The sequence below is a fragment of the Neopelma chrysocephalum genome, unplaced genomic scaffold (assembly GCF_003984885.1).
Source record: "Neopelma chrysocephalum unplaced genomic scaffold, ASM398488v2 Primary Assembly neopelma1_25, whole genome shotgun sequence".
In the NCBI taxonomy this organism is placed as follows: Eukaryota; Metazoa; Chordata; class Aves; order Passeriformes; family Pipridae; genus Neopelma; species Neopelma chrysocephalum.
This window is the reverse complement of record NW_020897694.1, coordinates 27,030,949-27,046,432: the sequence shown is the minus strand read 5'-3', so window position 1 is coordinate 27,046,432 and position 15,484 is coordinate 27,030,949. Positions and strand designations below refer to the sequence as shown.

General features: G+C 38.7%; 1 protein-coding gene across 5 annotated transcripts in view; it reads left to right on the top strand.

Moving 5' to 3' along the window:
• Positions 1–15,484, top strand: part of TMTC4 (transmembrane and tetratricopeptide repeat containing 4) — a 57,813-nt gene that overhangs the window by 16,448 nt on the left and 25,881 nt on the right. For 4 of the 5 annotated variants that reach the window (XM_027674687.1, XM_027674683.1, XM_027674685.1 and 1 more), the window contains exons 6-9: positions 8,061–8,158; positions 10,220–10,312; positions 12,811–12,972; positions 13,751–13,953. In XM_027674687.1, the coding sequence (XP_027530488.1) occupies positions 8,061–8,158; positions 10,220–10,312; positions 12,811–12,972; positions 13,751–13,953 (556 nt within the window). The remainder of the gene's footprint in view (positions 1–8,060; positions 8,159–10,219; positions 10,313–12,810; positions 12,973–13,750; positions 13,954–15,484) is intronic. The other variant, XM_027674684.1, reaches the window with a different exon arrangement.

Below are 15,484 nucleotides of genomic sequence, written 5' to 3'. Positions count from 1 at the left end.
CAGACTTAGCCAGTATCTCCTAAGCTGCAAAGAAAAAATACCTTTTCTGCTCTCAGAATGTTTTCCTTCTGATGTCAAATCCACAAGATCCAGAATGTCTTTGATACCGCCCGTGCATATTGGTAGTTCTAGTGCCAGTTAAAAGTTGGTGTTGCTTCACTTTCGGTAATTTGTCTTTGTTAGTGAGAAAGAGGGGGAAGAAAACAACCAAAAACCCCTCTGTGCATTCTATTGCATCAAGCTTATGTTTCTAATCAAATAGAGCTGCTTTATGATGATCCTACACAAAAGTAGATTGTACCGGTTTGTTCTGACATCCTATTTCCTTTTGTTCTGCTAGGTTTTTTATATATTAAAGGCAAGTGTGACCTTAAACTGTAGGTCAACTGTATGTGTCCTTGTTCCTGGATCTGACTTTCACATGTATATATGTAGTGCTTAACTCACTAAATTTTTACAAGGAGTAGGAGAAGAACTATCAAAGGTTGATTTATTTATTTTTTTTTCCTGATTGTTACTAATAGATGCATGGTAGCATGACTCTTTTGGAGCACTTAAAAGAGGGTACAACTCTTAAGACCTTCAGGATTTGTGGACTGCATTTGTGTTGTCTTTTGAATACAGTTACCAAAACATGTTTTGATGCCAGTTTGTTTTTATTGATGAACTGTAAGTGAGCATTAGAGTAAAACAAACACTGAAAAGCCTGAGCTGATGCTACTGATATGGTTGGGTCCTCAGTGGCAATATAGTGGTTTGTTACCAGCAGCATCCCAATGCTACTATCAGACAGATAGATTATCTAAGTCTTTAATAAAGAATCTGACTATTCTTGCAGCAAGGCAATGTGAAAGTTGTGGATGGCTGAGTTCAGGAAATCTGTTTATTTTACTAGCACAGATGTAGTTGATAAGTTGTCATTCTTTAAAGAAAAGGAGTCAAAAGTCATGTGTAAAAGACTGGTTAGTGCTTGTTTTCACCTGAGAAAATGAATGTAAGGATTTTTAATTTTTTTTGTGGGGAAGTAAAAACTCATAAAGTATCTGAGGAGGATTTGGGAGTACTATGGAGAAAGTATATATAATAGTGAAAACAGTCAGAAAAATATCAGTGTCAGGCTGGGAGACTTCCAAAGGAAAATAATGGTTTTTTGTAAAGCTCAAGATATACTGCAACTTGTTTGCCTGATTTCTTTGTGGTTTTGGTGGATTTTTGGATAGGCAGTTTCTTTTACCCAGAATCTGTAGCTTTTTTTTTTTTAAGTATAGGCATTTAACACTATGTGGGCTATAATTATGTCTTACTAAAGTTCTACAATTCTGTTACTTTTTCCCAATATATAGTTTTTGAAGTTACCATCTTTGATAGGATAACATTTATAATTGCAAAGAACTAATCTGTTGTTCTCATTCTGTCCTGCTATTTTAAACACAACTGTGGGGACAAATCCACTGCATAGGCTTTGGAGACAGCAAGAGCTGACAACTGTTTAGGTATGTTCTGAAGGGAATTGTGGGTTATTAACTTTGTTGAATTTTAATGCAGCTTCTCTGGGAATTCATAAGGCAATTTAAAACTGCTGTAGTATTCATTTTGCCTTCCTTTGTCTTCAGTTTTGACAGTGATCCAGTTGTATGTATTTGCCATCTGCATTGGCGATCTCTGAGTAATGTAAAATGAGGAGTTCATGATTTGGTCCATGTGAATAATATTGGCCTGGATATTAAACGGGATCAACTCTTTGCTTATGCATTATGACATCTAAAAATGACTTTGTTCTGGTTGTGTGTTTCTGTTTTGTTCTGTTCTGTGTAGTTGCCCATTAATCATCTACTTGTTCATTGCTAATTTAATAAAGCATGCAAAGTAGACTGTAGTGATGAGTTTTATGAATATTGGTGGTTTGTATTATGGAGGTTTTCCTACAGATTGAAAATATTTAGGTCTCCTGTGTGAAAGAGATCATTGTTAAGATATGGGGAATTTGTTAGCTATTTTGCAATTGGTTAAGAGAAATTTACTATTGTTAAACATGTAGGCCCTGATTTTTCAAGTATGTGCCCTACTGTTCATATTTGAACACGTTGGGAGGGAATAGTTGTAAGTGGAAAACCTAACAATTTTATAATATTAGTGGGATGAGGAAAAACAATAACATTTTTCTTTTTAGAATTAATGCTAACTTTTGCTTCTCCAAGATTGTGTAATTGAGAGCATAAATGCTTCCTTTAGTGTAACCTGTATGTAATGAGTTTGAGATGGTTGGATATGTTTAAGAATGGCATTTGCTCTTTTTATTTCTTTATTAAGTGAAACACTGAGATGAGCTGAAATAGAATGTACACAAGGAGATTTCAAACTTAATTTAATTCTAACAGCGGATTCTTATGTGATCTTGTAAGACTAGGTAATTCTTCCCCTTTTGCTTAGCAATTCATGAGAAGGGAAATCTTAGAGCTTGGCTAGATGAGTATTTGTAGTAGTTTAGTTGAAAGGCACCATCCCCACAGACAAAGCACATTAGTGGAATATATGAGTGTTTATGATCCTTTTCAGTTAAAAATTAAAACTTCCTGCCGGAGCTCAACATAACTCGGTTTGCTTCAACTTTCAACGGAGTAGGAGCTTTCACATAATCAATTACTGTGTTTCACCTGAAGATGGTGACTTCTTAAACTGCTACAAGCTGTCACCGGGCTGAGCCCTAAATTGCTCAATTACCTTTGAGGAAGGAGATGCTGAATGCCTAAGTGTCTGAATTGGTAATAATTGTTTGGGATATTGTTAATTTGACTTTACAATAAGACTAAGCTTGGTACCCTAAATGTAGCATTTTTTCATATCCTTCACTTCTAAGGAGCTTGTTTTCATTGACTGGTGCATTTAGGACACTGGAAAATAAGGTCTCTTGAAATAGGATTAGCATTTAGGAAGACAGAGGTGAGGTGCATTATCAATGTGTTGCTTCATAAATTTAGGATCAGTCAATTCTACACCATAAAACACTTTGTGTATCCATCCTTGCTCTAGAAATGCTTATACTTAAGTCTAGCAGTCTAAATGGAGGAACCCTTGTGGCTTGTTTATGGTTTACATAGGTATTTTATTGAAACCCTCACTTTTAGACAGGTACTCCTAAAGAGGGACAATCTGAGCAACACTTTTTGGTTTTAAGTAGAAACACTATATTTTTCTAGCTTAAAAAAATAAGCAAGATACTCTGTTTCTTTGGCACGCTTACAGTTTTGTCCATCTGTTAGAGTGGCACAATGCCCACTCTGGTGTACCACATATGGTGTACCAGTTTCAACCAGGCACAGGTGCCAATGAAAGATCAGTTTCGTTTTCTGACACAGGATTTTTCTAGTGGGAAGCAATGCCCTGTTAGGGGAATGTGCTTTGTTAGACTGATTACTTCTGTTGGCATGTGTGTATCTCATAGTAATAATTAGCACTTATGCAGTGCTTTACATTTTCAAATCGCTGTTTTTTAAAAAAAAGAAGATTGAAAGCATTGCTGAATGTCAGTCTTTTGTATCCATTTTACTGAGATTTCTGCAGTTAGAGGCAGGGTGGGGGGACATGTGTTGTGCATATTGACCCAGGAACAAGCACAAGATAAAATGTTTCTTAATTGAAATTCTTTCTCTTTGAAGTTTAGTTACTGATGAATTTTAATAAAATTGCAATTCTCCGTATGACTGTATTGACTTTTTTGAGGCTGCAAATGAAAACAAAGGAACATAGATTATGGTTTTCAGGAGGAGACCTCAATTACAGAATCACAGAATGGCTGAGGTTGGAGGGGCCTTGAGGTCACCTGAGCTGACCTGCTCATGCGGGGTCACCTAGAGCCAATTGTCCAGGACTGTCCAAAAGATGACTTTTGAATATCTCCAAGGATGGAGGCTTCACTGCAGGATTTTCCAGTTCCCTCTATTGAACCATATGAGGCTCCTGCCAGCCCATTTTTCCAGCCTGCCAAGGTCCCTCTGGATGGTAGCATGACCCTCTGGCATATCAGCCACTCCTCCCAGCTTGGTGCCATGAACAAATGTACTGAGGGTGCCCTCTGCCCCATCATACAGGTCATTAATCAAGATGTTGAACAGGACCGGACCCAGTATTGACCCCTGAGTACACTAGCCTCTGATTAGACTTTGTGCTACTGATCACCACCTTCTGGACCCAGCCATTGAGGTAGTTTTCAGTCCATCTCACTGTCTGCACATACAGACTGTACTTCAACACCTTCTCCATGAGGATGATAGGGCCAGGGAGATTGTGCCAAAGACCTTACTGAAGTCCAGGTTTTGGTGCTCATTATTTGGGTCCTTCATTATTTCTCTTTTACTGAGTGTTTCTATCATCTTTGAGAGTCCATGCTTAAGCTTGGCTTTACTTGGCATGCTGAGACATTTCTGAGATCTGAGACATGGGATGTTCACAAGAAGACAAACCTGTTTCTGCACAACTTTGAATGTCTGCCTATTGAATGGTTTCTTTTTTCTTTTATCTGGCTAGACCATTTCTCCAGGCCAGGTTGGATGGGGCTTTGAGCAGCCTGGTCTAGTGGAAGGAGTCCCTGCCCATGGCAGGGGAGTTGGAACTAGATGATCTTTAAGGTCCTTTCCAACCCAAGCCATTCTGTAATTCTATGATTATTCTAGTTTGTCAATGGAATTCTGGCTTCTCCTTTGTATGCTTCCTGGCCATTGCAGCCTGATAGCACTTCTGGTCTTCATACACATATTTTTATTCCTTCATCCAAAAGTTTAAAATTATCTGTTGGAGCCAGACAAAGGAGGGACCCAATACAGAATGTTATCTTTACTGTTTTTTTCACAGCGAGCTGGTATCTAACTGTAGTTTTCCAGCTGTTATTTGTACCCATTCTATATTAACTTCAGGCAGCCCATATTTTTTCTGGCATATTTCACACTGTTTCCAATGGTATTCTCATGCCTTTGTGAGGTCAAGGTATAAGATGTGTTTACAGCTTTGATTTCATGGGGGCACTATTTTTTTTCTGTCCAAGTCAAAAATTATACTTGGTTCTATATAAATGACTAAAATATTTATTTGGCAAACAATTAATCATATCCTTTTATGTTTTAGAGTGTCACTTAAAAAATATTTTGTCAAAGTGGGTTTTTTTCTGGGTAATTTTGACCAGTCAGCTTAACTTTGTTTCTTTAGACTATCCTTTCATTTTTTTTCCTCTTAAAAAGTAGGCATGTGGGCACTGTTTTATTTTATTTCAAACGTCTGAATTCTCATGTATTTTTCATGATTTCTCAGAGGTAACAGTTAAGGTTACTCCGGGTTGTATAGGACCCGTTGGAGTGAATTTAACCAATCATTGCAATTTAAACAGATTAACTTCTCTATGAATTCTCTGTCTTGTAGGTCACTATTTTTGCTTTTGTTATTGCTCCCTTTCTGCTGGTGTTGTAGTTGCTGTCTGATTCCAGCTGACCTTTTTGTGAAAAAATGAAAGAAAAAGGCACTTCTGCTTTCTTGGCATTGTCCATTTTATTTCCCAATGAGTATTAGAATAACTCCTTCCTTTTTGCTCATCTTACTGATATATCTATGGAATTTGTTTTTTATGGTTTTGTTTTTTACGTGCATTACTTTTTACATTTTGTAATGTGACCTTTCTGAGTTTGTGTTGCTGTATAAATGTTCTGCTGTTACACTTGTCCTTGATGATTTGACCTAGTTCTCTTTTTGCTGTTACTCTTGCATTTTGAATCATCAAAGCATTCGTGAATTGCCAGCTGGTCTCTTACTATATATACTTCCCCCTATCTTCCGTGTTAAAAGAGTGTGTATTTGTGTGCTGAATACTGCTTCTGTGAGAAGTGCTTAGTTGTCCTGACTTCTTTCCACCAGAATTTGATTCTGAGAAGAAGAAATCTCTCAGCAGAAAAAAGTCTACTTCCATGAATACAGTGAAGTCCATCGGCTGTCTTCACTATTTTCCCTTTTACACTTACTAAGGATGACTGATTGTCATTTTGTGAACACTGTCAATTACTTTGCCTTCCATCCTTGCATTCTCTTTGCTAGTTTATTTCTACATTAAAAAATAAAAGAGAAAAAACCCCCCAAAACTGGTTTTCAAGAACTGGCTGAACAGTCTGTTGTATTGCAGAGTCTGAAGAGTTGAAGAGCTCCTTCAAGGGATGTATTTAGGACAGGTTTCTTTTTGTCTTAGCAATACTCAAGCAATACTCATAGAACAAATGTTGAAGCTTTTTCCTCCATGAGTTGCAATGCTCAGTTGTTCTTCTGTATAACATGAGCTGGAGTTTCCTCATTGCATTTTATTTTTTTCTAGTTCCAATGTTTCTTTAGTTTAGTCATTATGTATTTTGTATTTCCATGTTTTGTTTTGATAATTATTCCGAAGTGTATGACTCTTTCCTAAAAGAAGGCTTTCTTTTAACTGTATAACATCTACACCTCTGTTGTTAAGTCTTACCTCACCTCTGGGTACATAATTTGGAGTGGAGGGAGAAGGATCAAATGCCCACTGTGTATTGCAATGATGAATCTCAAACATCTTAATATTCACTCTGTTGAAGCTTTAAGTCTTAAGTAAGAAAGGAGTGTTACAAGTAACCTCAAAACCTGTTCTTCTACATATTTTTATGAAAATTTCTGCTCTCTGCCACAAAAGAAGAAGCCTGCTTCAAAATGAAAGAGAAAGCCAATGTCCGCAGATCCTTTTCACACTTGTGGTTATGGTTTGTATCTGACACAAGAACATTTGAGCTAGTATAGCAGTTTCCCTGTATAGTCAGTGAATAGAGAGAGTTATTTCTCTGGAAGCTGTTCAACTGCATTTAATTAAGTAACTTAATCCCTAAAGGTGTCCTCTTCTCTTGACCAGTTAGAAAGGAAGCCTAGTGTACTATCTTAGGTGTAGGGGCCTACTTCTGGTGAAATTAATCTTGCCATTTGTCCTTTCCATAGACCATTATTGCAGTTCTCTTTAAACACTGAGGGTCAAACCCGCATTACCAGTAGAGAAGAATTGCTCTAGAGATCAAGAAAAGTAGGAAAGGGATTCAGTCAATGAACATAGAGTTCAACTTTGTTTTTTGACATGCCAAGTCAAAGATTGATTCTTGTGATGCCTGTAGAGCTCATGTTACTTGAATCAAGAAACTGCCTCTGAATGAGCAGAGTGCTTCCCTCTGTTGCTTGTGCCTGCAGAGTAGAGGTTGTGACAGATATGTTTTTATGTGAAGTACCCATGTACTCTGTGGACCTTGGCTGAAGAAGGGTTTATTGCTATATTTATCTCAAATATGCCTGCTTGTAGTACGCAAAATCAGCTACATGATACAGTCTTTAAAGACTTTTTGTTTTAGTAGAAGCTGTAGTTATTCTTGATCTTTTAACCCCAGAGTTCCTCACCCTGCTTTAAAACTGCTTCCTGAGTGTGAGAACTAACTGCTTCTGTTCAGATGCTGAAATTTTTGAGCTCCATGGCGTTCTATTGCAGTGATAATGAAAGTACCTGAGGTACTTGCTAAATACAGTAACCCTGGAGAAGCAGCTCATTGTGCCTTTGTAGGTTAGACTGCAGTTAAAACAGTTTTTGTGTGTGATACTTCATGAGTAACCATTAAAAAAGAAAGAATTTCTTGTTCATATGGTAACTTGGAAGAGAGTGGCCAGTAATGACAGAGCTCTAGCTAAGGATGATAAATGTTTCTAAATATTGGGAATTAACCTTTGCAGATGACGAATTGTGGAAACTATGTGAAGCTTCTGCCATTTTAATTATCTGGCTAAAACATCTTGCAAATGGGGAGATTTCTAATGTCTCTGAGAACAGAAAATGACTGCAATAATGGGACAAATGCCAGCATATTGCAAGAGGTGCCCTATGCTTTTTAAGTCTCTGTATCCATATCTTAAGTGATAGAAAAGATTGTGAGATTAAATGCTGTTTATTTTTTTAAATTCTTATTTTAAGTTAGATTTCTAACTTTACCTTGAAATGTGTAAACCTAAAGTTATGGCATGCTTTATTTTGACAGATAAAGAAGGACATACATTTTCTGTATTCTGGGTGCTGGTGAGTGTTATTCTAGGTGCAATAGCCATGCTGTGCAAAGAACAAGGAATTACAATACTGGTAAGAATTGTCTTATTGACTGAATTTTGACCTCAAGATCTGTCAGATGCATTTGTAAAGCCTACAGAGATTAATCTTCTCCACAGCTAATGGCGTGCACACCTTTTTGTTCTATTCAGAAAACTAAATAATGTTGACAAAAAGCAGGATTCTAGTAGATCTGTCATGACTGTGTCCCTGCCAATCTGTTCAATTTTTCATTTTATCTTTTGTAAGCAGGTTGCATATATCTGTTAATTTTTTGCAAAGTTTAAAAATTTTACAGTATTAGTTTCAATGCATGTCACTTTCGTTGGCCTTGGTTTTGAATGTAATTGTCAAGATAGCAGGCCTACAAACTTGGAGGCTTTTGGACAAAGATAGATATAACTGGACGAGAGCATTTTTAGAAGCTCTACCCACTTGCTTTTGCAAACAGTGTAATTAGAATTAGGGCCATTGTTCATGCACTTCTGATACCAAATCTCTTCCTTCTGCCCCTTATCTAAGGATCTGTCTGTGCAAACAGATACTGTTCATGTTCATTGTGCTCTGACTTTTTATAACTTCAGTGAAGACCTTCTGTTTTGAGTGACCAAACCAGCCACCTGAAATGCTGTATCTTTGATTTTTGCCTTTTATATAGCCATATATCTTTATAAGTAAGTCCAATTTATAGCTTTAGCTGACATAGACAAGCAACAGAATCAGAAAATTCTTTGCAGCAAAGATCTTCTTGTCCTTGCTAAAAAAGAGGGAGAAGAAATTACAGAAAACTTCTTGCTTTGGGACATTATTTTTGGATAAATGTTTGTAGGGTGATGTATTCTTCAAAGGTGTCTGTAAGGAAAACATAAGGAATGTTCTTAAAAATATGGTGTAATTATTTCCTTTAGTGGTATGAAGTAATTATTTGAGCTAGCAGACACAGAATTGTTTATGGATTTGGGTTTTTATTTGTTTGCTGTTGCATTGCTAAGATGATTATTGTTGTACTAATGGGCATGGGTCAGAGGGATAAAGTGGTAAATCACACATTACAAAGATTACTTGAAGACTGAATCTATTTTTCAGCAGAATTCTTGTCTTCCTATCTCCATGTGAGTGAGCGAAAAGCCTTTTAAATGCCAGGTGGCCTTTCTACATGGAACCAAGCCACACTCTAACCTGTCTTCTGTCCCATCTCTCTGACTGTTAGAGAGACTTCCAGTGTGGCCTCCCAGTGTACTAGCTCTTTGATTCTCCTGGAACTGTTTTTCCTACCTTTTTTCCACTTAGTCTTTAGAACAGTGAAGTAATTCCTGAAATTGTTAGAATATAGGCTAAATACTCAAAAATAATCACAGTTGGTGATTGCTGAAACTTTGAAGGGAAAGTGCTAGTTTGATTTTGCTGATAACCTTGACAGAATTATCCCTGGACACATTTTGTGGGGGTAGTATGTGCAAGTGTAGTCCTGCAAAGCACTGAATATGCTCCAGTTTTATGTGTAGTGGCTGATGTCACATAGAACTTGGAGCCTTTTCTTTCCCCAGCAACTTGCACTGTGTATATTGGTGTCATTGCAAGAAAAGCAAACCTGATACCTCTGTTAAATCTTTCCAAGCCTTTGTCTGTACCCTTTCAAAACAGTATTTCTGAAACCCAACAGTCAAAACATACCATGCTGCACAAGAATACACAAAAAATAACTTGAAGGCTTAAGAAACTCTACCTTGCTGACAGAAGCCTTACCTTTTGACTGCAGCATTTACGCTGTGGAACGTTTGGGAAAGAAGATGAAGAGCAAAATAACGTTGTGACCATGCATATGTTATCTAACTTGCTGGTACATGGTATTCCCTGAAGGGTTATTCCATATGTCAAGAGAATTCCCATTACAGTAAAATATTATTCTACTCCTCTGAGCTCAAGTTCCCAATTTATCATTCTGCCTTCGTTACTGCCAATGTATTTCTCTGCTTGTTTGGAATCAGAATTAAGATGTACAGTAACTCATGGTAGAAGTGCAATTTAAGATGTATTCAAAAAGAAAATGTTTGTGGTTCATCTTATGCTCTTATTTTTCTCTTGATTGCTTAGGGTTTGAATGCAGTGTTTGATGCACTAGTGATTAACAAGATAAATTTTTTGGAGCTTATTCAGAAGTTACTACATAAGGACAAGTCATTGGAGGTGAGTCCTTAGAGGTTTTGTTCATTCTGACCATTCAGACAGTCATGTCCTAAAAGACAAAGAGCCAGCTTCTCACAGTTTGTTGTTGAGATTTAAAAAAAAAAAATAAAACACCAAAAAAGGTATTGTCAGTCAGTCTTGTAAGGCAATGTGCTATGACATCTTTGCAGCAACATGAGTAGTAATGGGATATTGTTAGAATTGCATTGGATAGTGAAATTCGTTCCACAATTTTCTCAACAGTATGTTAAAAATGTGGTATGGAAGAGCTTGACTGCTTGATGCAACAAGTTTTCCGGGGTCAGTAGTGACACACCTCAAATGGTACTTTAACATAGTTTGGTCAGAGTAAAGAGAGGGAGAGATGTATTCAGATTCTCAATGAGATTTAACTATCTCTATGAGATAGTTGAACATTTGAAAAAATACAGTAAAAAAATATTACGTTTCACTTTGCTAATTTCACTAAAGTATTACACTGGGTTTCTTTCAGAATAAAAATTACCAAACTGGAAATGGTTCATAGTAGCTTTGGAGTTAAAAAATAAAAAAATGTGTAAGAACCGATAGTTGCTAAAGATTGATTTTCTGACTTTTGTTGATACCGCTTTATCTAATATTGTCTCAAGTGGAATCTGGCACCTAGTATTTGCATTGACAAGCAAATAGCAGAAACAATCAGCCTCAGATGAATCATAGATAACAGCCAAATAGACTAATAGCCTACTAAAATATCACTACTGTTGAACAGCTAAGTCATTTGCCTCTTCCATCCAAGATTCAACAAGGCAAAGGAATATGCTTTAATATCCTTCACTTCAATCAGTGGTTTCACTGCAGAGGAGTCTCACTCCTGATTCTGAGTGGCACAATGCCTATGGGACTTCTAAATTCCTTTGCAAGGAGTAAAGTGAGGAGTTTCAGGGGGAAATCAGGGAAAGTAGAATCTCTAAAACTGAAACAGTAGACTTGACCAAGAAGGGCTAAGTGAGGGGTACAGGAGTATTTCAGGCAGCAAATAGGAATGCTGGAAAGTTTTGCTGTGTAATGAGAGTCAGCCTCTCATCACTGCCTGTTAAGATCATGGAATAGATCCTCCTGGAAGTTAAGTCAAAACATATGAACGACAGGGAGGTGATTAGAGATAGCCAACACAGCTTCACCAAGGATTGTGCTTGATTAATCTGGTGGTCTTCTGCAATGGAGTGACTGCATCAGTGTAAAAGAGAAGAGCTGCTGATGTCATCTACCTGGATTTCTGCAAGGCCTTCGATATGGTCCCTCATAACATTTTTGTTGCTAAAATGGAGAGATATGAGTTTGACTGATGTACTGTCAGATGGATAAAGAATAGCTGGATGGCCACATCCAAAGAATTACAGTCAACGGCTTAATGTCTACTGGAAACCGTAATGCGTGGTGTCCTCAAGGGTCCATACTGAGACCAATTTTATTTAATATCTTCATCAATGACATAGACAGTGGAATTGAATGCACCCTCAGCACATTTACAGATTACTCCAAGCTCAGTGCTCCAGTTGAGGGAAGTGATGCCATCCAGAGGGACCTTGGTAAGCTTGAAGAGGCGTGGGCTTATGTGAACATCATGAAGTTCAAGAAGGCCAAGTGCAAGGTCCTGCACCTGAGTTGGGGCAGTCCCCAGTATCTCTACAGACTGGAGGATGAATGGACTGAAAGCAACCCTGCAGAGAAGAATTTGGGAATACTGATGGATGAAAAATGACTGAGCAGGCAGCCCAGAAAGCCAACCATATCCTGGGCTGCATCAAAAGAGACATGACCAGCAGGTCAAGGGAGATGATTCTGCCCCTCTACTCTACTCCGCTCTGCTGAGACCCCCACCTGGAGTACTGCATCCAGCTTGGAGGTCCCCCAACATCACAAGGACTAGGACCTGTTGGAGTAAGTCCAGAGGAGGGCCATGAAGATGAAGACAGGGCTGGAGCACCTCTTCCCCTGAAAAGAGGGGTTGTTCAGCCTGGAGAAAAGGGGGCACCAGGGAGACCACCTCTTTAGGAGTGTTGTAGTGTTTGACCAGGAATAAATTCTTTACAATGAGGGTAGTGAGGCACTGGAACAGATTACCCAGAGAAGTCATGGATGCCTCATGCCAGGAAGTGTTCAAGGCCAGACTGGGCAGGGCTTTGAGCAAACTGATCTAGAGAAATCTATCCCTATCCATGACAGAGGGGCTGGACTAAGTGATGTTTAGAGGACCCGTCCAGCCCAAACCACTCTATAATTCTGGGAAATGTGTCAGAGTCAAACCTTCTTGGAGGATTATTCTTTAAGCATAAAGACCTCAAAGTGTTATGCTTCTGTTTTGTGTCTTTTGCAATAAAAATGTTAACTGTAATAGCAAAAATGCACAGGGTGGTATCTTCTTTCTGAGATACAGTTGAAAAGGATGTGAATGTAGTGGGTAAGAGAACAAATAATGTTTCTATATGAGGTGTTTTTTTCTTTCTTTCATATAGAATGCTGGGCAGTTAAGGAAGGGGCTGCTTTTCAGGATAACTCTCCTGATGTCTGGAGGGGCCAGTATACTTTATATACGCTGGAGGATTATGGGCACAGGGCCACCAGCTTTCACTGAAGTAGACAACCCAGCTTCATTTGCAGACAGTCTGTTTGTGAGAGTAAGTTATGAAGTTGCTTTTTTTCTGGCCAGCTCAGAACATTTGTCTTTGTCATCAAATTGAGTTTTCTGTTCTTCAAAGAAACAATAAAGTAGGCAATCTTTAAGTTTCAAGATGTGTGATGTCACCTTCACTTGTGCTCCTGTGATGATTTTCTGCAATTTTTTTAATATACCTTTCTGCAATTTTTTAGTATACCTTTCATATTCTTTGCATTCAATTTAGCATGGACTGTACACATTGATGTACTTCTCCATTTACTCACTATTTTTGCTATGCATGCAAGAAGTTAGGTTTTGCTGATTTTCATCCCTTTTCCACATACTGTGCTTGAGTTTTCATCCATTCTTTCACAATTGAAGAAAATAGCATTAAGTTCTAGTCTGATGTATTTAGAGTATGTCTTGGCTATATACCTCTGATGGCATTAAGGCTCTTTCTGAAGATGGAGAATGAAAGGTTAAGACAGTGGGTGATGTCTTTTTTGACATTTTCTCCTGTAGGAGATTCTTTTTAAACGTGGATATTGGCTGGGCAGCACAGAATTTCCCTGCTCTGAACAAGAGAGCCACCTAGCTATGTTTAAAAAAAAAATTAATTTCACAGCTGTAAAGGAAATCTATATGTAAATAGTTGTAGTGTAACAGTATTTATGGCCTCTTTATTGTATAAGACATGTTTTGTGAAAAGGGAAATGAGAGAATAGAGAAGGACTAAAGTTGCCCTTCCCCCCCAAGTTTAGTATCAAGTAAATGTTTGTTTTCTTTTTGACTGACAGGCTATAAACTATAATTACTACTATTCGCTGAATGCATGGTTGCTGTTGTGTCCCTGGTGGCTATGTTTTGATTGGTCAATGGGCTGCATACCCCTCATTAAATCCGTCAGCGACTGGAGGATAATTGCACTAGCAGCACTTTGGTTCTGCCTAATTGGTCTGATATGCCAAGCTCTGTGCTCAGAAGACAGCCATAAGAGAAGGTAAGAGACAGTGATGAATTTTAAATGCCTGGCCAACTTGAGTACAGTATTATTTTGTTAAATCCACTAGTGATAATTTTAACAATTCAGTGGAACCAGTGTCTAGCAAATGCAGTTCAAATAAATATTTATAGCTGTCATTACAGTTTTATCCCAATTTGGGCCCATCACTGTATACCGACTAGTGGGAAACAGAGTTGGAGGAGGAGGCATGGATGGCTGCTCTATTTTTTTCTCCTGAAATGGTATTTTGAGATCCTTAACACTGTAGGTGGTAAAAAGTAATATGTGCTCAAAACACAGTAGGAAACTATGTATGTCATTGCCCTTACTTCTTACAAGTCATCATTTCCTTTAATCTTCTCCTAATAATGAGAGAGGAGATGCGCCTTTCAGTTCTTTAAAAATTTTCAACTTCTCAGTCATAGAATGGTTTGAGTTGGAAGGGACCTTAAAGATCAGATAGCTCCAGTCCCCCTGCCATGGGCAGGGACACCTTCCATGAGGTCAGGCTTCTCAAAGCCCCATCCATCCTGGTGTTGAACACTTCCAGGGATGGGGCATCCACAACCTCTCTGGGCAACCTGTTCCAGTGCCCCATTGCTCTCACAGTGAAGAACTTTTTTAGATCTAATCTAAACCTACTCTCTTCCAGCTTAAAGCCATCAGCCCTTGTCCTAACACTACATGTCCTTTTGAAAAGTCCCTTTCCAGCTCTCTTTTAGCCCCTGTTAGATACTGAAAGGCTGCTAGAAGGTCTCCCTGGAACCTTCTCTTCTCCAGGATAAACAACTCCAACTCTCTCAGCTTGTCCTCATAGGAGAGGTGCTCCAGTCCTCTGATCATCTCTGTGGCTCTCTTCTGTATTCACTCTAACAGGTCCACGTCCTCCTTATCTGGGGGACCCCAGAGCTGGATGCAGCACTCCAGGTGGGGTCTCACAAGAGCGAGTAGAGGGGCAGAATCACCTCCCTCAACTGGCTTTTGATACAGACCAGGGTATGATTGGCTTGTAGGCTGCAAGTACACATTTCTGGGTTGTCTTCAGCCTCTCATCAACCAACACCCCAAAGTTGTTCTTCTCAGGACTACTCTCAATCCATTTTCTATCCTACCCTGACCCAGGTGCAGGACCTTGCACTTGGACTTCATGAACTTCATGAGGTTTGGACTAGCCTACTTGTCAAGGTCCCTCTGGATGGCATCTGTTCCCTCCAGTGTGTCCAGCACACACAGCTTGTTGTCACTTGCAAACTCACTGAAGGGTGCACTCGATCTCGCTGCCCATGTCACCAACAAAGATGTTAAACAGCATTGATAACAATACCAACCCCCGAGGAACTCTGCTTGTCACTGGCTTCACTTGGATATTGAGCCATTGACTGCAACTCTTTGAGTCCGACCATCCATCCAATTCCTTATTCACCAAGTGGTCCATACATCAAATCTGTGTCTCTCCAATTTAGAGACAAGGATGCCATGCGGAACAGTGTCAAGTGCTGTGCATGAGTCCAGGTAGATGACACCAGTT